We start from the raw sequence: 22,058 nt of genomic DNA on the forward strand, positions 1-22,058 counted from the left end.
GAATAGCCTACCTTCTGCTCAAAGAGCATTTCCGTCTGTAAATGGGCCAGATTGAGGCTCAGCTGGTGATGCTGGGAGCTGCTCGCCTGCGAGTTGGGACTGGCGGGGCAGCTGGAGTCGGGCGACATGGGCTCATCCTTGATTGCCGACTCGTCGATCTCAATGTCCGAGCATATGTCCGGGGATATGCTGCCATCCCGAATCGACGACAACGACGAGCTGCAGTCATTGTCGTAAAAGTGAGGTAGTTGATAGTGTTCCATAGTGGCGACCACGTGGCTGGAGCTGTTACTGTTACTCCCGGTCTGCAAGTGATGTTCGTGCGTCTGGAGGCCGGCCCGTGTCAAAGTCGCTGCTGTGCTCAGCTCTGTACTCAGGGCGGGACTGCAGCTTACGCGGCTGCTGTGTGTGGCGGGTGTGTGCGACTGCGGATGAAGGGTCAGGCATTTGGGATCGATGGTGGCCGCAACACAGGTGGCCGACTTCAGTGAAATGGCGGGGAAACATTCGTCATCCATGTCTGTGGGTCAGGTAAGAAGAAACGTTCGAGTTAAATCAAGCTGCTACATGGGATTATCCCGGGTTAAATCGGATTTATGGCTGCTGTTATTTTCCCAAAATAGTTTTCAGCTTTAACTATGTCACAGTTGGTCCACATGTAGCTGTTTGTTCCTTTTGGCTGATTTCGCTCAATTGAAACAGATCTACGAGTATGTGTGCAAATATGTTGGGTAAATATTGTTGAGTCTAGTCTAACCTACATATTGTACATACGTCTCTAGACTCTAGAGATCTAGAGTACTGTTTGTTTTGTACTCCACGATTTCACAAATATTGTGCAACATTTTAAATAATAATATTCTGTAACTATTCAAACATCGGTTCGTTTCTTTTAGAGAAAAAGGCAGGCCGGGGCACGCGTCGTGTCGGCCCGCAATGCCCACATGTGTTTGTATTTTAAATATTGTTATTTCAGTTTTTTCTGTTTTCTGGCCAAAACTTTCTTTCCAGCTCCACACACGAATTTAGTTCGTTTTAATTTTATTTAGACAGCTGTTGTACAGTTCAGTTTCTATAAAATTACAGATAATAGCTCGAAAAAAGAAGCCCAGACCAGACCGCAGTCAACAGCAATTATACACAGTTTGCTCTCATACTCATTACTCTCATTACTCGTATAGAAACACACACACAGCAACTGTACTCTCCGTACCACTGATATTCGTATCGCGTCAAAGTACAGAACTTCATGCCCGAGTACTGCGTTAAATTGTTAAATGCTACCGCAACACTAAATACAAAAAATAAAATACACCGAACAGCACCAAACAGAACAGAAACTGTTTTCCACTGTTATTCTTGTCAACGCAGTTCTGATGGTTGCTGTTTTCAGTATGTGTGTATGTACATGGCCTAAATAAACCAACTGAAAGCTGTGTTTGGATTGCTTTTTGGGCCTTTCTGGCAGAATACGCATAAGCACACTCGTCTCTATGCAATATGTTATGCAAATGTACCGTAAGTCACCAGCAATCGACCACTATTAATTATCAGCGAATACTTACCCTCGATTTTGGCCTGCCGACTTTTTGGGGAATCTGGCAGGGAATCAACATCGCTATTAAGGCTATAGGAATGCTCGGTTTTGATAGGCAGCGTACCATTGAGCAGCGCATCCGAGATGAGCTTGTCATTGAGTATAACGGTGGGATCTTTGACATCACGATCGAACAGCCAGTCGTGCATATCGTGATCGCTGCCAATTTTCAAGGATTCCTGTAAAAGCACAAGCACACAAATGGTTGGGTTGGCAATTAGTAAATGTGCAAAAGTCATTCATAGTCGTGTTGCACGGCGATAGCACGCTTATATAATTTCCGAATTATATATAAAAAACAAAAGTACAACTCAACTTCATACATAGTACAGACGACCTATAGCAAAATCGCACGAAACCCCCAAAACGCAGCAGTACACGAGCGATGCAGATAGCTCTGAAAATATACATACTCGTATCATATAGTATATACATATGTATGTATGTATGTATGTATGTATGTAAGTATACTACTTATTTGAAAAATACATTCTCGGCAGATCTGACTTGAATGTGGCCTTTTCTATGGCATGAGGCGGCTATGGGCTATGCAGTATATATTTTTGTTGTCAATCTTATCAGAAGACATTTTACCGTCGACAACGCTCAGCGATTCCAGCGTACCCTTGAAATGCTTGTTGCTTTTTGCCCTTATCAATGGTTGGGTCAATATTTTATGGAACTTGCAAATTCCCATTTCGATTGGTTTGCATTTGAATTACTTTTCAAAAAGTAGCGCCTTCACAAAGGACATGTCGATAGCACACGGTGTGTCTATCGGACAGCCTGCATAAAGGACATACCATACCAATGAGCTCAACGGCTGCTGGCGTCATTTTTAATTCTTAATGGAGTTCGCGCAGCTTGCAATTTAATTTTTTTTCCTCTTCTTTGTAATTAAATAATGTGTGAATCGTAAGAGGAGAGTAAATTATGGCAAACGGATTCAAAGTTAAGTGAGGAGCACAAAATCAACCTTGAAAATCACTCAAAGTGCAACAAATAACTCCGCTGTTGATGTTGGGAACGAGTTCTCCGCCTTTTTCTATGGGTGGAACTAAAAACAACCATCCAGAATAAATTTGGATTAAATTTATTTCCAGCCAGATGATGTAATCCCCAATGTGCCAGATTTGGTTTTGTACTGAATTTACTTAATTGTCTTGTCCCCAACCAATCTATGTCCATGCCATAAATTGTTGACCCATTTAAAATCGGCATTCTGTGGCATTACTTACATATGCACATACGTATGTATGTGTCCTATATGCTTTATAAAGAATTGCATGTAATTATACTTGAAACGCACATTTGTATACAAAAATTTGCTGCCACGCTCGGCGCGTCATTAAGCGTTACCCCTCGTTCACGTTCATGTTCTAAGCCACCAACTCATGCTCAAATGGAATCGAATACAATCCAGTTTTGGCCATAAAAAAGGGAATGTCTACATCGTGTGTGTCTGTGGAAAGGTATGAGATTCTTTACCATTTCTCTGGTCTCTCCTTTTCTGTGGGTCTTCTTTTCAGGCTTACCACTAACTGCATGTGCATGTGTACATGCATATATATGTATGTATGTACTAAAACATTGATTACCGCTTGCACGCGTGCATTTTTAAGCATGCATACACACTTCAGTGTACATATACATATGTACATATATCGAAGTTTGCATGTGTGTGCGAGGGTGGTATGAAGACTATACGGTATCTCTAGAAGATGATGGCCCATTGGGTCAAATTTGATTTGTGATCGAGCTTCGCTCTTACATAAATTTATCGATTCATTAAATTCAAATACTAATGGGCTTGCCCTCGCACTTTTCGGCTCGTTCCGTTGGACAGTGCACTTCAACATAAGTACACAAGTGCTTTCTCCGCATTTTAGCCGTCTCCGTACATCAGGCCAAGAATCAGCAAGCAGCACCGGGCACATATGTATGTATCTACATACATGCATACACAGGCGGCGTAAGCTAAGCGAGTGTGTCTGTCTTATGATGAGTTCAACGAACCTCGGGAATTAGCAATTCTTGAAAAATGCTACCAAAACGGGAAACACACACACATACACATACCACAGGTATGCGCGTGTGTAACATATCCAGTATGTATTTGTGTCCGAGCCATGTAGCTGTTGTCTTGGCTGTAGCTGTGGATGATGGCGATGGTGATGATGAAAGAAAGAAAGCCAACAGAAAAAGACGGCAAAAGTGCTCGCAGGCATTTGCTACTTCTTTTGTGTGTTGCTGTAGGATGAGAGCTGCGGAGAGGGAGAGCATCATTTGTTGCACGTTTCAGGTGGGGTTTTATTTCTCTCTCCCTTGCTGCCTCTCTGATTTGTGTTTTCAATGAAAGCGCCGTTGCCCGGTGAATTGGCTAAGGGCACCTTCTCAAGTGGAAAGCCGCTTGATGTGTTCCTGGTGCTGGATGCTTCAAATGCTGCTCTCAAGCTCTCAAACCACAAAAACCGCTTAAGCACCTAAGCCTGACTTGGGGGCAATCGATTGCTTAACCAGCTAGCGGAGATGGAGCCAGAGTCGTAGTCCGATTCGGAGTCTGTCTTCGAAATGCAATGGATTGACCCCATTTCAAAGTCGATACTCGTGAAGCGCAAACCTGTTGCATTCCCTTGCGAGTTCGAGCAACCACAAGGGTTCTTTGAGAACTTTTCATTTATTTTGTAACCCAATCAAGCAAACCACTTTGAAAACAATAAAAATAATTAAAATCAAAATAGTCGCCCGAGGGGTTTTCTTTATCTTACGGCATTAAATTAACATAGAAATGTTTTTGTGTATATATGTATGTATGTACATTCATATGTGTGTGAGTATGTGTTGCCGGGTCCCTGGTTGGTCTGCTCATTATACAAATTTATTTAAATTTACAGCCTTCAGGTCCCCGCATCCTCATCATCGTCTATCTCTCTCTCTCTCTATCTTTCTCCATCAGGTGAAAAAGGGTGAACAAGAGTAACAAAGATACAATTCATAAAATAATTAAACTGGTTATATTTTTTTCTTTTCGTTTCTTCACTCTTTCTCTTGGCGTATCTCCCTATCTCCATTTTTTCTTTCTTTTGATGGTTTTGCCCATGCCTTTTTTCGAGTTTACCTCTTTTTTGCCTGCTCCACAAAATGGATTGATTAAATAATGTTGCAGCAAGCAAAAACCTTTCACATTTACAAAAATGCAGCTGTATGTGTGTCGGTGTGCCGATGTGCCGGAGTGGGAGACGATCATTATGTTATGTATGGTGTATACACAGATACATCTACATACTCGTATATCGCTTTCCTTGTGTTGTGCACAGCATTTTTAGCCGAGTCTTTATTTCTTTTCAATTTTTATGCCCATGCTGCATCATTCGCCGTTGGTAAAGTGAAAGGTGCTCGCTCCCACAATTCGAAATAGCAGAAAAAACCAAACCGAAGTGAACTGACAAAAAATGCCTTTAACTTGAAATATTGCTATGGTTTTTGTTTTTATTTTATTTTCTGGTATGCTTTTCTTTGCTTTGGTTTTGTTTTTCATGAGCGTGGTTAATACATATGTATGTACATACATACATATGTACATATAATGTAAAATGTCAAATCCGAATGCCTTGAAAAGAAAGTGGGATTGGCCAGCAAAAAAGTCTGAATTATACGAACAAAATTATATTACAAATTACGAATATATGTATGTACATACATACTATATTTGAAATGATGCATATTAAACATAGTGAGAGAGGGCACCCAAAAAGCATTAGCATCACCTTTAATAGTAACTACTTTTTAAGTATTCATAGAATGACTAGTTTCAGTTCGCATTTTGGCTACATCGCAACTAAATAAAATATACAGACATATGTATGTTTTTATATTCCTGAATCAATCACAAAATTCCATATCATAGTTGTATTTTCTAGCGTGTGACATAGACAGAGGACGGGGTGCAGCGTGGGAGGCGTGTGTCCAATGCGGACTTAGCTTATCAACAACCTACGAGTGCTATGTATGTTTGCCTCTGCCTGAGTTTATGTATGAGGAATGAAGAAAGTACGTAAGCAGTCGTATGGTCGCGGCACGTCTGACGGCCCCAACAACTATTCGGCAAACTGAAACCAATGTGAAAGTAACCAAAAACAGAAAAACACAAAAAAATGAAAGACTGTAAAAAGGAGAGACCAATACAGATCAAATTCCGTCAAAGACTCCGACTCCTCCAAAGAGCACGACTAAAGTCAAATCTGCATTTGTACGAGTATGCCAAACAGCCAAAACCGATTCAGCAATGCTCATGGATGAGTCAGAGCCGACCTTATTTGAAAGCCCAGAATGTATTCTCTTTCAAGGCTTCTTGGAAAGATAAACCTGACAAATGTGCTGTTCCTGGGTAATTACGATATTATAGGCCTTAACATATGACACTGTAATGGTCTTTGATACATTATTACGATGTGTAGATAAATAGGGTTGACCCTGCGACACTTGCGAATTTTCTAGCGGAAACTACTTTTGTTCAAACTTTAAGTTTTTGTTGGGAAAGCTTGAATATCTTTGTTTGCTTGCCTGTAATATGCGTCCAACTGTTGCCACCAGATGCCTGCTGTTACACTTATCGTATAACACTTCATTAACGCTCACAATATGTTCCTACGCCCACGACTAGTACTCATCCAATCATCCAACCAAAGCCAACACAAACACCCAGCTAGCCCCCGAAGAAAACTCTCTTTCATCCTGGGGTTGGAGCATATTGTAGTCACGATGCAAGTCTATGGATAATTCACATATTGGCTTGCCACAACCACTTCGCGCCGTCCTGACATTGACGTCAGAAAAACACAGCCCAAACAGCTGTCGGACTGCCAACCGCCCACTCTTGGCCAGTGGTAAGAGAGCCTTGCAAGAGAGAGCCAGGCCAGGCAAAGAGAATCGTGTGGACACTGCGCATCCTGTTTGACGCAGCGCGTGGAAAAACTCGCATGAATGGACGCGAACGGAGCGGAATGGCCGTGGACTTTAACGGAGAGAGGAGGGGCACACTACGTAAACTGATACTAGTATGTGGGCGATGGGAGAGGGTGTCGTGCTTGCACAAATTTAATTATGCGCGCTTTTTTGTGGGCCCGCCATATGTTACGACTTTTGGCATAGAAATTGTGCCGCTGGAGCGCGCTAAATTTGCAATAGTCTCCCGCTTCTCTGCATTGGCTTGGATTGGTGTGTGTTAACCTGTTTTGCAGATTGCAACGCTCAAATGTCAAAGTTAAGCAATATACAATACACACACACAGACACAGCCACAGAGAGCCATGAATATCGACTTATAGACCATATTGAAAGTATCGTGCATGGCCCGAACTAGTTATTCAAATATGCTGCTCTCGAGAGTCGAGAGTCGAAACGAAGACTGTTGCCAAGCACGTTTTTTCTAAGTTTTGTTGTTTTCCGTTGTTTTGTCGTTCTCGTGTGCATTTTAACTAGCGGGCCATGCACTAAGCCGTTAGAAACTTAAAACTAACCTCAACGTGTTGCACATTTGCATGCACAGTGGTGCACGGTGGACCATAAAGGGTGTCAAATTGACTCCACTTAATAGTTAATATCATTATGCACGGACAATACATACGTACGTTCTTTTCTCGGCGACTTGCTGCCATTTTCTGCTTATATAAGCGAAAGTTAGCCCACAAAAAGCTCTAGAAATGTTAAATTTTAGCATTATGAATACGTTTTTTTGTCTCTATCTAAATGGACGACGAAAAAGTTGCTGACTTCTTAGCATGCAGACAACCAACTTGGTTTTATGGCTGCTCTCCCGCTCTACCCCTCTCCGTTTTGGCCATAACAACGTTTAGGAAAGTCGAAATGCTTTGACGTTGGTCAGCATTATTATGTGAAGGGGACTGCAGTTTTTCTTATTTGCAGTTTTCTTCGCCGTAGACCCAAGGTAATCATTTTTGACGGCTAAGCATTCACAGTTTGTCTGGACTTTGTTTCTGTTGTTCGAGGCGATTGCCTCGAAGTTCCGTTTCTACGTTAACCTTCTTTTGTCTTCATTTCAGATTTCAGTTCTTTCTTCTTTAACGAAACCCTTTTCTTTTTCCGCTTCCCTAAATAGAAGAATGTATGCATGTTCATACAGTAATAGAGAAGATTAGCATGGTTCGAAATCCGCCAATGAGGCACTTTTCCTGTTTCCATGTGCTTTGGTCGCCCCTTATCATCAAGATGTGTAAAGTTTAAAAAAATCATTTTAGCTTTCGGTAGCAAAAATGTATATTTCTTATCACCCAAATGGACCAAAAATATACAAAAGTCTTTCGATTGAAAATGTACATTGTTTGAACTGGAAGTGCTTTGCTTAGGAAACTCGTCAGAATCGTCTTTCCATGTAAAACCCCAGAGATTGAATGACCTGACACAGCGATCAAAGCAGTTGCTGGTTTTTTCCCTACCAATCGATTTCCACGAAGTTCCGCTGATCTTATACACACGTTCATATGTGTGTATATGTACACAATATATGTAAGGGTGAATACAGCGATTGCGAGACACATTAATGATGACTTTGCTCTGGGAACTCTTCCAGGCATTCAACTGATAGGGGAAGCACTCAAAGATCTCGTAATGAAAGGGAAGGGGGTGATATCAATGATCGGAATCTCGGCTGGACAATACACGTGACATTATCGGAGGGCTCATAAATCCTGACAACCATGTCCCGTTCTGGCCAATTTTTTACCTTTTTGAAATATTTTGTTTTGATTTCCCTTTTATTAAAACTGATTATCGGCAAGTCAAACTATTTTTAGTTTGTTTGTTATGGGGAAAAACCTCAGGGAATCATAATTATTATTCATTTATATTTTTTGTCCCCCCTTTTTAAGTGGAAAGTGGTGCGCTAACCTAATCAAAACTAAGCATTTCAGTCCTTATCTGTTTTTTCGCTTTTGCTTTTTGGTTACAAAATACTTTTTGATAAGATTCTTATTCTTGATATGCCTGAAGAGACTTTGATATGATAATATATAGGTATTATTAAAATACGCTAAAATGAGAAAGGGATAGGAATGAGGGACCGAATGGCCATAGTATACTCGTACTCATCTGTCTTGGTTATCATGCCCAGGAATAGATTACAGAGGAGTGATCCTGAACCTTATTGAGAAAGAGTATTGGAACAAAGACTTTTCACACAGATCAATCCATTCGGGTTATATGCACACATTTAATACACTCACAAATACATCGAGAAAACTGCATTCGGATACACTGCTATATTGTAGAGCTTACGGCGGAAACACACACAAAAAAAAAAACAAGATACGCGCGTATTTTCCCGGGTAGCGGGCCTATTTCTGTCATTCCGTCTACATTGTCGTGTAGAGTAGATTCGAGTGGTAGTCGTCGGGGCACATTATCTTCCGAATAGTAATGACACTGACGGACAGTACCGTGTACCGTGTTGACACGCCGCAAAGTGCAACAGCAGCAGCAGCAAGCGAAAAAGTCATTACTTTGCATTTAGACCAGCTGATAGCGGCGCCTCCGACTAGCTCGAACGCTTATCAACGCTCCATGTGTCCTCCGCGCATGCCGTAATAGATTCTTCTTTTGTGCCTCAGCATGCTTCCCCTACAAGACGGACAGGCAATACCAGTGAAAGGCAGGGGCTGGATGCCGATGCCTGGCTGGCTGGATGGCCGGACGGACGACATGTACTCATTACTGTTTCCGCAGCGATAAGCAATAGACGACGACGTCGTCGACATCTTTTCTACTCCGTAAACGAAGCTCAACGCAGCCGCAGCACCAGCACGCATACAAGTACATTTCATTATATCGAAACATTTCTACTTCTACTGCTAGATTGTTGTGTGGGGGCGATAGAGAAATACAAAACAGAAATGGGTGGAATCGCTCGATAATGATAAATTTCTTTTAATTTCTTGGAAAACTCCAATTATCATTATCGTTCAACACAAAACAACTTTGTAGGACAGCGAAACTTCTAAGTTACGAACTTGTATACTCGACTGTTATCAAAACCATGTAAATTGATATATTTGAACACAGAAAGTCACTAAAAATTGCCTTTTCTTCCTAAAACGGAGGAGTATAGCTGCTCAGATAAAGGCCTTGAGCGTCGTTGCCTTTCCCCACCGATCCATGACGGTCTGCGGGTTCTGTTTTGTTCTCCCCTGTTCTCTCATATCATATCATATCTAGCTATTTTGCGAAAGTTTTCTTGAGTAACGAGTCAATAGACAAAGAGACCCAACCTTTTGGGTGTGTTGTATATTTAGGTGTCTGATGTTTGGTAGCCGGGCAATTCGATTAGATTTTTGTATTCGGTCTGTTGGTGAGCGGACATTTTTATGGGTCTGCTTTGAGACAGAGACAGGTTTGTTCGAGGGGCTGCTTTGAGATTGGAGTTCTCTTAGGTAAACGCGCACACATACAAATTTGAGCTGTTTAATATGCAGAGAAAGAAGAAAAACTATCAGTAGGGACCACAACTTAACTTGGTTTTTTTCTTACGTTTCCAATCGATCATCAACTTTGCATTCAACTCATGAATAAGTTCACGTTTCCCCCCCCCAACTGATAAGCTTAATGTGGGTCATTAAAATGTTTTCTTTGGATTTTTAAATGCAATTTCGTTTTTGTGGAAACACGAAACTTGAAACCTTAAAATGTGAACAAAAATGACTTAATAATCTTGTACTAAACGTGTCTCCGGTCAGGGATTACAGTTCAAAGAGTTCATCCAGTTCGGGCAAATAGTCAAATGCTAAAAGAGAAATATTTCCACATCTGTTGCGGTGAGTAAGCCCAATACAAGTGTATAAATACTCGTGTCTCGTAGAATGTAGACGAACATTGCCTTATCGCGTCACTTAAGTGTTCGCTCTTAGCTTTCCCCATATACTACCTACTTTTGGTTTATATCAAGCATATTTTCTGTAACAAAAGTTCTCAAGTATCAATCGAAACAGAGACGCATGCCCTGCTAATAAATTAAACACTCACCGGATCTAAGTCGGAGTCCCATATATCTTTGAGGTCGCCATCGTAGAATTCCATGGTTCTTTAAGGTTAATTTTTTGTAAGCGATCTAAGAACTGTTGATCTGCCGTTTGGGTTTTCGGGATGATTTGATTCCACTTCTGTCGTATGCTAACCCACTTAAGAACCTCTGCTTAATGCTTATTATTATATTACTCTCATAGAATTTTATAATTTTCTTTGCCTGAATTCGTTTTTATTTATTTTTTTATATTTTCTCTTAGCGCTCCTCTTTTTCTTTTCTTTTCTTTTCTTTTCTCTTCTCCTTTTCTCTTTCGAGCGAACAGTTCTGCGCGATGACTTATTAAGGGGAAACCTGTTGCGTCCAGAGAATGTTTTCACTTGACATTGTTATGGGCTGAGTGTGTGTGTGTGTTCGTTTGTAAGAGTGTGTGTGCTGTGTGATTCTCTCTGTGACTGTGTGTGTCAGTGTGTTCCGGGCCGGGCATTCGTTCACGTATGCATTAGTGTGTATCTGTGTGCGGATCTAACTTGGTTTACAACTTGCGGCCGAATTCAACTTGTTGCATGCTTTTTTCGCCTCTTAGTATATTTTTCTTAAACATTGATTGGATTATTAACTTTTTTCCGTTTCGAAAACACTCGTTTTTTATGAAAATTATTATTTTCGATTTGATTTAATTTATTCGATTTCTTTTTTTCCGTGTCTTGTTTTGGATTGCGATTTAAATTGAGTTAAACTAATTTTTTTCGAATGCTCTGTGTTTATGGTACAGTGGATTTGCCGGGCCCATGAATAATGGCATTTAATACGGGTGGTTAATATTATTAATAATTTGAGTACCGGTAGTGCGACCGCATCCAAACACGAAACTATATTTTATTTTGATAAATTATATATCATTTGGTTTTTTTTGTCAAAAATATGGATAGCTTTGTGGAATCCACGGAACTAGATTTCGTAGCAAAATTCGACACTATTTCTGTTGTTTCATTGTTCGCGGCTAAAATTTTTGTGAGACCATTTTTTCCATTTTCTGGCTACGAATGCCCATTTTTACGGCTCATGCTGCTAGCAACATGTTGCTGTCCACAAGCGCCACCTCGTTCGGCTAATACCCCTTGTGCTTAAAAAAAAAACGGTGGGATAAAAGAGGGTATGGACAACAGGCAAAGAGGCCCAGAAAATAAAACGCATGCAATATTACAATAACAGGTTAAAATATTATAGAAAGTGCACCAAGGGAACGAATTTTTTCGGAGGTAAATTTAATCAAAATCAGCGTTACGTTACATTATGTTAAAGTATGAAAATTCTTGATTTCCGCGGTCACACTGTTTTCAACCCTTTTACTTACATACATTTTATTACGATTTAAAGTGGATTATATGTACATACATATATTATATGTATATATTTCATTGAGTTAAAGAGAAAACGATCTCTTTGGATAACTTTCACGCTCTTTGGAGCTGGTCCAAAGTGAATGTAAGCCGGCTTTGACGTCGAGCCGAGACTCTTCGCATAGGAAAGGAAAACAAGTTTCTTTCGACGCGCTGCGCTGCGTTGCGGTAACATTTGTTAACCTGTTTTTTATTTTAGATTTTTTGTTGGTATTTGATTTGGCCGGCTCTAGTCTTGCGATAGGTTGATCTTGTCAACACTATGCACATGTGCAGTCCACAGATAGCTGAGCCTTTTGCTTTGTCATATGAAGGCTGAAGCCGTTGCCGGATTTGGGGACGGACTGCAGCAGCGACGTCAGAGGCGGCATAAAGTGATGTACTTTCGAAGCAAGATCCGGTTTAAAGCTGCTTGTGCCTGGGCAAGAGATACAGATACACCGTCAGACGATGGCAACTACACTATGACAAAATGCTTTTGTAATAGATTAGGTTCGGAATAGCCCCATTAATGCCATCTGTATCCAACATGACCCAGCATTAAACATTGAAAAAATGATCTGTGTTGAGAAGAACTTTGGGAACAAGTAATTTTATATTTTAAAACGTCAAATTCCCCAATTATCATTGTAAATAGCTTTAATAGTAAAGCGAAGCGAGTTTACTAAGTTTAGATTCGGTTGAAAAATTCCACATAATCGAACACTCGGATTCATGAGCGGAACAGAAAGAAGGCACAGTGAGATATGAATGTGTGTATACATAAATCAGAACCACTTTCTAATGATGATGACGCTCTTGGGACACTCTTCTTCATTTTTCGGTGGGGTCAACACCAGTCCTTGTGATATTCCTTAATTATTGCTTTTAGTTTTAAATTTTCAGTTCGGCCTGCCAGGAGAAGAAAATATGAACATGAAATGTGAAAACTTTTTATGAAAGTACATAGTCGTAGGAATTTACATATGTTGGACGGAAAAGAGTTTATTGCAGGCCGCTGCTGGATATTAGATTACCATTTTGATTGACCTTAGCTTTCGTCAAATTACTGTATCAAAAACATTCGCAGGAACACTATGTACATTCTGTTTGCTTATACATATGTACATATGTATGTATGTATGACATATTGTACATACATACATACATGTATTTGAACCGCGATCCCATCAAAATCATTAATGTGCATTGTGTGCGAGTGTATATGCATACACTGCTTGCGACGAATGTGTGAGCGCTTGTATTGTACATTAAGTGTGTGTAATAATTCGTCATGCTGGCCGCATTTGAACCCGTATATTTGTATCTCACATTTTTCTCTTTAATGGAGGGACACTTTCTGTTGGGTTGCTTGACTCGAGCCGGACTTTGTATAGGATTTGCCTGGCGGTTATTTTACAGAGAAGCAGACTCTGGAAATGGGTTTCGAAACCAAACCCTAATCCGCCCCCTAATTTGCAAGACTGAAATACCGAAAGCGATTCTCTTAGCTTGGCTCTACGCTTCTCTTTTATTCTCTTAATAGCCGATCGCGAGCTTCTCGCTTCAAGTGGCTTTTACAGTTATATAGCATACGAGTATATGTAGATACAATTACATATATACACATATATATAGAGACGGAGAGAGAGAGAGAGAAAAAGAGAGAAATACATTTGTATCGCATGGCGTTGGTACAAACATTTTTCGCCACTGACGTTTTCTCGTTTACTTTTCTTCATTTTGCTTCTTTTTATTATATGTACATTGTACATGCTTAGTGTGTATGTATTTTGATATGTATTTATTATTTGATTTGTGAATCACATTATAATGTCTATTCGTGGATGGGTGTGTGAGCAGCAGAGAGTTCCCTGGAAATGTAAAGATGCAAGGTACAAGCTGCCTTTGAGCGAAAAGTAGAATGTGGGGCGGCGTCTCTTGGTTTGGACACTCTCGTTAGTGGCTCGTTTCTTATTTATCTCTGGCAGTATTTAATCTGCACTTGAAATTTTCTTTAAAATATAATTTAGCATTATGCCATCAACTTTTGATTAGATTCCTTTGCTGTCATGCCTTTTGGCTTGATAATTTAACAACTTCCCCTATGAATGAATTTTTGTTATTGCGGGTGATTCCTCTTATCACAAGTACAGAAATCCCTGAAAATATTTCTTGCCGTGCTTTCGTAATAGTAAACCCCGTATAAAAAATTACTGCTCAAGAAAGTTGAACGCTCTCCACCCGAGCTTTAAATGCTTTCTCAGGCTACAACTGTATGCTCTTTGATATTTCTGGGGAATCTTGCCCGATAAGGATTCGAGGACAGGACACAAGGAACTGCCTATCACGGTGGAAGAATGAGTCGCTCCCTAACATTCCTGGGGGTCTTATCTTACCCAGCTTTTGGTATTGTGTACAACTCGAACTCTCTTGCTTAATAATATATGTACATACATATGTATGTACATATGTACTATAATTAGCTGCCTTTCTGTGCAAAATAATACAGTAATATGCAAAAAAGAAATACGTATGTACATATGGCAAGGCATCTAAAAATATATGAATATGTTCAATTAGCCTAACCATATTACCAGAAGTAATTCATTGCCATAAGTAATGCACAGTCTGTACCTAATCGAGCAACATAATGGATTCTCAACTGAATTTGGAAATTGTAAGTAAGATTCTTACAACTGCTATCCTATCTATGAGTATCAGGTCGTTTTTTTCGCCAAATTAGCTAGCAAGACAAAAGGGGAGATACATTGTACATATGTATGTATGTACTTTCTGACCTAGTTTATCATTATCACTATGAAACCCCCTCTGTACCTACCTCTGTACCTAACCTACCTTTTGCGGACACCCTTCACACATACTTTTCCCCGAATATAATAAATGATCTCACTGCTGCTCCTCTTCCTCACGTCATTTTGAGTAGTAGATCGTTTCATCGTTGTCATCGTTTTTTTTCATACCACTTGTTTTGGCTTCATGAAAGGTATCTGTAAACGGTGGATATACACACGGCTGTAAATAAATGCACATGTGGATTGTAAATTAAGTATACAGTTCACAGATCGAAACATGTGCGTACTGTACGAGCATACGAGCCTCTGTGAGTGGAGGTAAATATGAGGCAGCGTAGCAGACATTTCGACGTCTTTACAACTGAATCCACATATCGTCAGCGTGCCGTGCCGTGCCCGTCTCGTCTCTTTTGTTCTGGCTCGATCGATCTTTCCGTCATCCGTTCCCGTTCATCAGTCGATTGCATTTAAGGCAAATATCCCTTATAAGAAATGTCTATAGCACAAAAGCCAGTACAACAAAGAAGATTGGTTACGTTTGCACTTGTTTAAATACTTTTATATAGAACTTCCACTTCTTACCTGTATCTGTACCTGTGCTCGTGTTGGTTTGTGTTTATTTTTATTTTAAACTCTTTTTTTTATTTTCTTTCCTCTTACAGGTGCACGATAAAGCTGACCAGCTCAGCAGAGCGTATTTATGTCTTATCGTCGGTGGAAATGCTTGACAATAAATTAGAATTTGTGCAAATTGTCCCAGCCGATCCACTCCACTCGATAGTCTCCGCAATGATCGTGCAAATAATAGTCAAAAACTGAAGAAGCAAAAACCCTCAGGCAAATCGCAGGTTTCTGTGATTTATATCATAACAAAACCTGAAAGAAAAAAGAAACACAGGGTCGAACTCTGGGTACTCTACTCCTTTATCCTTTTTGCGAAATTAACTAGTGTGGGACATTAATTTGCACCACATTTTTGGGTCATAATAATGGTATACTCTACGGCGTTCCATCTTTCTTTATGTGCCTTACAGATGTATATTCATTTGTGAATTATATCAGGGTATCTCTTAGTCGAGCCACGCTATTACATATGTACAGCTGCGGTCAAAATAATAGTAGGGACAGCATGACATTTCATATTTCCCAAAAAAAAAAAGACTTACGAGCACATCCCCAAAGAAGTTTTTTGTTTTTTTAGAGACTACCTTAATTCCAAATTGTAATAATAGAAAACCATTTAAAGCAAACCATCAACATTTCAGAAATACACTTGTAGCTGTGTAAAATCACATGAGTCTGGAAACAAAATTTGGTTGTTCTAGCTCTTATAGTCTCTCGACTCGGCTATTGATGGGGTCAGAAACGTTTCCTTCTCTGCGATACACACATCCACTTTTACCATAAATACATCACTTTTTTGAGTACGGGTATAATTAAAATGTTGAAGTACTTCAAAAACGGGTCGGTCAAATTAATAGTAGTGCAACTTTTCAAAAAAGACCACGGTCTAACAAAACTCTCTAAAAGTGTTTTTTATATCCAATATAAAAACTGTATATTCGAAATTAACAACACTTTGGCATGGAGCTTACTAAATTTTGGCACCTTTCTGCTGAAATCGTCCTCCAGGACCTTTGTAAAACGTCCCAAAAGTTGATTGTGTTATTTATGAGACTTCTCGTTTCACATTACACCATACATTCTCTATTAGATTGAGATCGATCCGACCATTCGAATGAATTTACTCTATTCGCAGTGGCAACTTTGCGACTGTCCTTCGGATCGTTGTCCTTCTGGGACGTCAAAATAAGTTGCATATCTCAGATGCATAAGGTAGAATCATTTCGGTCGATATTTGAATATATGAATGACGAGGAAAAACTCGGCCAAACCATTGTTTAAGGAGCCGCAGTTTTTACTGTTTTTCAAGTATATTTTGGGGTAAATTCAGATGATCGTAACCATTAAATTATAATCTTTAACGTTTCTTCTAATGGTTTCAATACTGCATGCAAAATTAAACATTGTTTTTAAGGCTGAAACAGGAGCAAAATGGTGTCCCCTCGCCTGTCGTAATAGTTGATGTACTGATATTTTGCCAAATAACTTCATTGATCGCGCGTTTTGTTTTTTGGTTCTTATTTATTATCATTTCTGATCAGAATAGCTAAACTACCAATAGTATTAAGCATCTCGAAATATTACTTTCCTACTGAAACGAGCCGTTTAAGCACGAACGCTTTTCCGCTCTAGAGTGTTTGCCACGCCCCGTGACACCGCACCTAATGACCAAAAACGAAACTAAAAAAGCTTGAAACTGTTAAATAAACCATTCAAGTATGGTTTAACAACGAAAGTTTTGAATAAAATGCAGTAGATTTCAAAATTTTCGGTAGCACTACTATTATTTTGACCGCATCGAAATGGTGATATTTATCGAAAAATCTCGAAAGAAACGGGAAACGCTAGTGTTACTTTGTCATCAAGGACAGCAATGCTTAATAGTTGTATGAGTAAAGAAACAAATTCGATTGTTGAAGGAATAGGGGAAAAATTAGCAATATGTAAATCCATTTGTAGCATTATTATTTTGACCACAACTGTACATGTGTGCTTGCTTGGTGCCTTCGATTGTGGCTATCCATATTCAAAATACGGATAATGCGGCGTTTGCTGAGGTCAACGATTTCTGTTACGTTGTCTTTCACGCTTTTGACGCTTTTTTTGCGACTTCGTCTAAGAGTGTATTTGTGCGGGAACAGAGTGAATATGAATTTTTAAGTTTTGCGGCTTATGTAAACCATTCAGCAAAATGAGTGGAAGTGGCACCATCGAACTTCATATGTAATGTGGAAGAGAGTCTGGTCTGCACGCAAATGATGACATAATAGAAAACAGTTGAGAAGCAGCACGGCCTGCTGTACGGGTATGCTGAGGTGATTCATGCCGACTAGAATATTTTGTAATACAATGAACCTCACTGGTAGTCGTCTAAAGATACATATCTTGAAGGTCTCCCGATAAAACAGTATTCAATTAGACTAAAATGAAATGCATGTCTGCACTGGTATTTTCGGCAAATGTGTCAAAAATATCCGCATAAATATAATGGAGAAGCTGCTGGGCACCCTCAGTTGAAGAACTTACCTGAAGACCAAAAAATGTCCAAATATTTATCGTACCTCTGCCTAGTTTTGGTGTGGAGCGGCAAGTCACATGGAGATCACTTTGATGAATGTGATGGAATGGCAGACGAATCGTTTGTCCAGAGTTTGGATAGCTGTCAGTCTTATGTGTATTGCATGGGCGAGGACTCGTTGAAGGGCGACTGCGATGATGGTGAATACTTTGATGCCGAGTCGGGGGGCTGTGATGATGCCGCCAACGTGCAATGCTTTCTGGATGAAGTCGACGAGTCTGGCGCGGAACAGGAGCCGGAAGAGGAAGAAGAGGAAGACTTTACAACAGCCACGCCACCTCCAACCGATCCTGCACCTACGGTGGATCAGCCAAGCGAAGTGGATATCCTTAACATTGCGCCAGTGGTAAAGCCTAATTGTCCAATCAGCGACGATCCCAGCCAGGTCATATTAATGGCCAGCAACGAATCATGCTCAAATTATTATCTTTGCTATCACGGACATGCCATAGAAATGCACTGTACCAACCAGTTGTACTTCAATGCACTCACTGGGCAATGCGACCATGCGGAGAACGTTCAGTGTGAGGTAGGTTTTAGTGAAAGACATCGATCAAGCTGGGATTTACCATTCAATTTATTCAATTCAATTATCTTTCCAGCTGGAAGATCCTCGGGCTCACAAATGCCTACCCCATATGACAGAGTTCTTTCCGCACCCAGACAAATGCAATTATTTCTATTACTGCATCAAGGGATTTCTGACAATCCAGCAGTGCCCCTTCTACTATGGCTGGGACATCGAACGAAGGAGTTGTGTGCAGATAAATGTGGCGAAATGCTATGGAAGTTCCCGGCGATTATAAACATAGACCGGAAACCACAAACAGCCAGAAAAACTCATTTAAGTTCAATGGAGATGTGTAAACCTAGGAGATAAGAGGGATATTTATTGATAAGTTACTGTGTTGTCGGGACAAGAGTCGTTTAATTAAATATAACTTATTTCAAATATCTTGATTGCCACCGGCTGAACAGTGTTGACTATAAAAACCTTAGCACACAACCCCACATCCATACAGATCGACAATGAGGCCCTCTTTGCTCTCTGACTTTGGACTGATCGCTTGTGGCGTTATTACCGTTATTACCTGTGGCATCCATGGCCTAAGCATTACAGAATGTAATAACCAATTTGGATTCATAAACAACACGCGGCCCAGCTGCAGCTATGCTTATATAAACTGCTCGGGCCAGGATTCGATGTTTTGTGTAGATAACAGCACTTGCAATGTCGCCTTTAATTGCAACGAGACAATTATTTTGGATACTTCAACAGCTTCGCCTATTAATTCATCAACGTCAACGTCACAGTCGTCGAATACGACTCTCTCCACAGCTTCGCCGTTGGACGTACGAGAGCAGTGTCGTCAGGGTGTAACCAAAAGGTTCAGCTATCCCCAAAACTGTAACTACTTTTACTACTGCGTAGATGGCTTTCTACTTGTGGAACAGTGTCCCTTTGGATATGCATTCGATGCCACAACTGGAGCTTGTGGTGGGCGTATACGGAGTTCCATGGACTGTACACTGAAGTAGAGAGCCGAAGTAAAGAAAACATTTTTAATTAGCCCCGTGTCATGTCAAATAAAATCAATTTAGCTAGCAAATAAATTGAGCTTAGAGCCTTATCAATTAACAAGCAAACCGAACCGGATTCCCACCTATAAAGGAGGCCCTGACCTGGAAGATGAAAACAGTTGAAAGCCTATATGTGGAAGTTGTTGATAGTCTTTGGCTGCCTGCTGCCTGCCCATCAGGTGCGGGCGGCATTTCTACAAGAATGCCAGGGAGTCATCATTAATAAGGTGACAAATCCTAACCAGGCGTGCAGCGAATTTGTTCACTGTAATGGAGATGATTCCTACTATTGCAATGGGGATTGCTGGGAACCTATTGATTGCTATGGTGCAATGGAAGAAACCAGTGCAGAAATCTCCATTCCCTCTGCATCAGAACCTGTCGCACCGGAAGACCCCAAGCAAGATAAAAAATCTACCCCAACGATTTCCACTCCTAGCCCATCATATACCCCTTCAACAGCAGCAGTAACAAACATTCCGAGCACCGATGTACATGTAATGTGCAAGACGAGCGGCCGAAACGGCGTCTATCCTTATCCGGCCAATAGTAATTACTACTATCAATGTATAGCGGGTTATCTACTTCTGCAGCAGTGCCCGCAGAATTTTCATTTCGAGGCCGTACAAAAGCAATGTATTGCGACAAAACCTTATCATATGATACGGCTATTCATGTAAGATTCCTTAGAGAGACGTTAATAAAGAAGATACCAGCCGTGTTCTTAAGCAAATTAAATTCTTGTATGTCTCAAATGACGGGAAGAAAACCCCTTTGACTACACAGTAACATGAGCAGTTCACTTTTTGAAACGATTCAGAGAAGATGTCAAAGCTTTGTGTTTTCTTATTTTTAATGGTCTTTCTTTTTGGTATATGTCAGGCGGACGATTTCGAGGAGTGCAATGGGAGTGAAATGGGATTTATTTCCTCTCCAAAGAGCTGTGCACACTACATTTTCTGTAACGGAAATGATTCATATGATGGTGAATGCCCTGATGGCGAATACTTCAGCTCTGGTACAGAAATGTGTGAGCCAATGGGCGATATTGATTGTCGCACAGGAATGGCTGTGGAGACAGAAAACACATCAGGACTAGAGTCTAGTACAGATAACTTAATAGTGGTCAATACTGAATCGATTTTAGTGGGCGATACCATAGCATCCACGACTCTTAATACCACTTCGCTGAACGTTACATCACCACCAACATCCGGCGATGGACCTGGCAGCAGCACGACAATCTTTCCCCCAAATGTTGAGATAATTGTGGCCAATATTTGCCCCCGAGAGGATAATAAAAGCCTCATCATATTAATAGCAAATCAAAAGTCTTGCACGGACTACTATGTTTGTTATCAGGGAGAACCGTATCCCATGAACTGTGCGGCCACTTTGCATTTTAATCCACGCACTGGAAAATGCGATCATCCCGAGAGTGTGCGATGCCTGGTGGGTTTGATGAAAGATTTACTTCTATAGGAAATGACTTAAACAATTATGTATTATTTTAGGCGACAACAAATAATCCCCGGGAGCAATGCAAAAGGCATACAATGGATATTTATCCCCATCCAGATAATTGCAATTATTTCTACCAATGTCGTCTGGGATATCTAATTGTACAGCAGTGTCCTTTCTTTTATGGCTGGGACCATGAGAAACGATCCTGCGTGCTTCTTAGCCAGGCCAAGTGCTATAACCAGAGGCAATTTGAAGGATAATAAAACTTTAGTATGTACTTTAAGCGTTGGGGATATTGTTTGATTGTAAAATTCCCTTTGTGTATTCACATCAAAATAGTTTTAGAAAAAATAAATGGACTCACAGATATTAGGGCTGGCGAAAATGCATTTTGCGACCTAAAATTGGGGGAACTGAACCATGGCCATGGCTGGAGGTGCCTGGCGGGTAGGCATAAAACGCTAGGGGGTGGTCCCGCCGATACATATAAACCACATGGACCGGAGTAAGGATCAAACAGGGACTAGGATGTCAGCCCAAACGTCGGTGGAAAGCGTGACTGCTACCACCGGCGGGCACGGGGAGGAGAAATCATCTCTGCGTGTCAGCGGTCACACCTCTGAGCGGCCCAAGGGGGCGGCACATCCACCCAAAAGGCCTAAACCCAAGGCGAAGGTCAATGAGGAGACCAAACGACATTTGACGAGCAACGAGAACGGCAAAATGATGGCGGCGCGGTGGAAGACGATGCACGCGCGGCTAGTGGATGCGCTGTTCACTTGATTGGAAGGGGACCCATGTCCACGTTCGATGGTGCTGGGTGGCTAAACGGGGTCAAAATACTCAAATGTATGGATGACCCTACGCTGAGGTGGCTGACGCAAACAGTCTGCCAATCGGAGGCGAAGTGGGACGGGGACAAACTGGAAGTGGGGGACAGGGAGCTAACCCCGTCCATACCAAATGCGAGGGTACTTTTCCCCGT

At 40.8% G+C, this 22,058-nt stretch overlaps 4 protein-coding genes and 2 long non-coding RNA genes across 10 annotated transcripts in view; 4 read left to right on the forward strand and 2 right to left on the reverse strand.

Moving 5' to 3' along the window:
• LOC111076596 (cyclic AMP response element-binding protein A) overlaps positions 1 to 11,641 on the reverse strand; it is a 21,320-nt gene extending 9,679 nt beyond the window's left edge. For 2 of the 3 annotated variants that reach the window (XM_022370445.2, XM_022370444.2), the window contains exons 1-3: positions 10,631 to 11,640; positions 1,566 to 1,776; positions 12 to 520 (exon numbers count right to left, since the gene is read on the reverse strand). In XM_022370445.2, the coding sequence (XP_022226137.1) occupies positions 12 to 520; positions 1,566 to 1,776; positions 10,631 to 10,684 (774 nt within the window). In that variant the 5' untranslated portion in view covers positions 10,685 to 11,640. Of the gene's footprint in view, positions 1 to 11; positions 521 to 1,565; positions 1,777 to 10,630 lie in introns of all 3 variants that reach the window. The other variant, XM_041593452.1, reaches the window with a different exon arrangement.
• On the forward strand, positions 10,881 to 13,305 carry LOC111076599. Of its 2 annotated transcripts, XR_002608057.2 has the most exons (3): positions 11,542 to 11,890; positions 12,231 to 12,854; positions 12,917 to 13,305. It is a non-coding gene; the product is annotated as an uncharacterized LOC111076599 (long non-coding RNA). The 2 variants fall into 2 exon arrangements; XR_005967814.1 differs by lacking the exon at positions 12,917 to 13,305 and having other exon boundaries at positions 10,881 to 11,890; positions 12,231 to 12,590.
• LOC111076600 lies at positions 12,597 to 15,721 on the reverse strand. 2 transcript variants are annotated; one of them, XR_002608059.2, is made up of 4 exons: positions 15,409 to 15,719; positions 15,114 to 15,322; positions 14,870 to 15,046; positions 12,597 to 12,922 (listed from the first exon to the last, which is right to left on the reverse strand). It is a non-coding gene; the product is annotated as an uncharacterized LOC111076600 (long non-coding RNA). The 2 variants fall into 2 exon arrangements; XR_002608058.2 differs by lacking the exon at positions 12,597 to 12,922 and having other exon boundaries at positions 13,705 to 15,046; positions 15,409 to 15,721.
• A 478-nt stretch (positions 15,722 to 16,199) lies between these two features.
• Positions 16,200 to 21,454, forward strand: LOC111076610. The gene is made up of 4 exons (XM_041593475.1): positions 16,200 to 18,557; positions 18,631 to 18,826; positions 20,430 to 21,061; positions 21,124 to 21,454. The coding sequence occupies exons 1-4, from the start codon at positions 17,910 to 17,912 to the stop codon at positions 21,331 to 21,333; spliced, it is 1,686 nt and encodes a 561-aa protein (XP_041449409.1). The 5' UTR covers positions 16,200 to 17,909; the 3' UTR covers positions 21,334 to 21,454.
• LOC111076598 lies at positions 18,849 to 19,666 on the forward strand. The gene has a single exon (XM_022370447.2). The coding sequence runs from the start codon at positions 19,058 to 19,060 to the stop codon at positions 19,565 to 19,567; it is 510 nt and encodes a 169-aa protein (XP_022226139.2). The 5' UTR covers positions 18,849 to 19,057; the 3' UTR covers positions 19,568 to 19,666.
• LOC111076597 lies at positions 19,716 to 20,424 on the forward strand. The gene has a single exon (XM_022370446.2). It carries the CDS (start codon positions 19,741 to 19,743, stop codon positions 20,287 to 20,289), a length of 549 nt encoding a protein of 182 aa, XP_022226138.1. The 5' UTR covers positions 19,716 to 19,740; the 3' UTR covers positions 20,290 to 20,424.
• Positions 21,455 to 22,058: the final 604 nt, after the last annotated feature.

Source organism: Drosophila obscura, unplaced genomic scaffold (genome assembly GCF_018151105.1).
Source record: "Drosophila obscura isolate BZ-5 IFL unplaced genomic scaffold, ASM1815110v1 contig_189, whole genome shotgun sequence".
Classification (NCBI taxonomy): Eukaryota; Metazoa; Arthropoda; class Insecta; order Diptera; family Drosophilidae; genus Drosophila; species Drosophila obscura.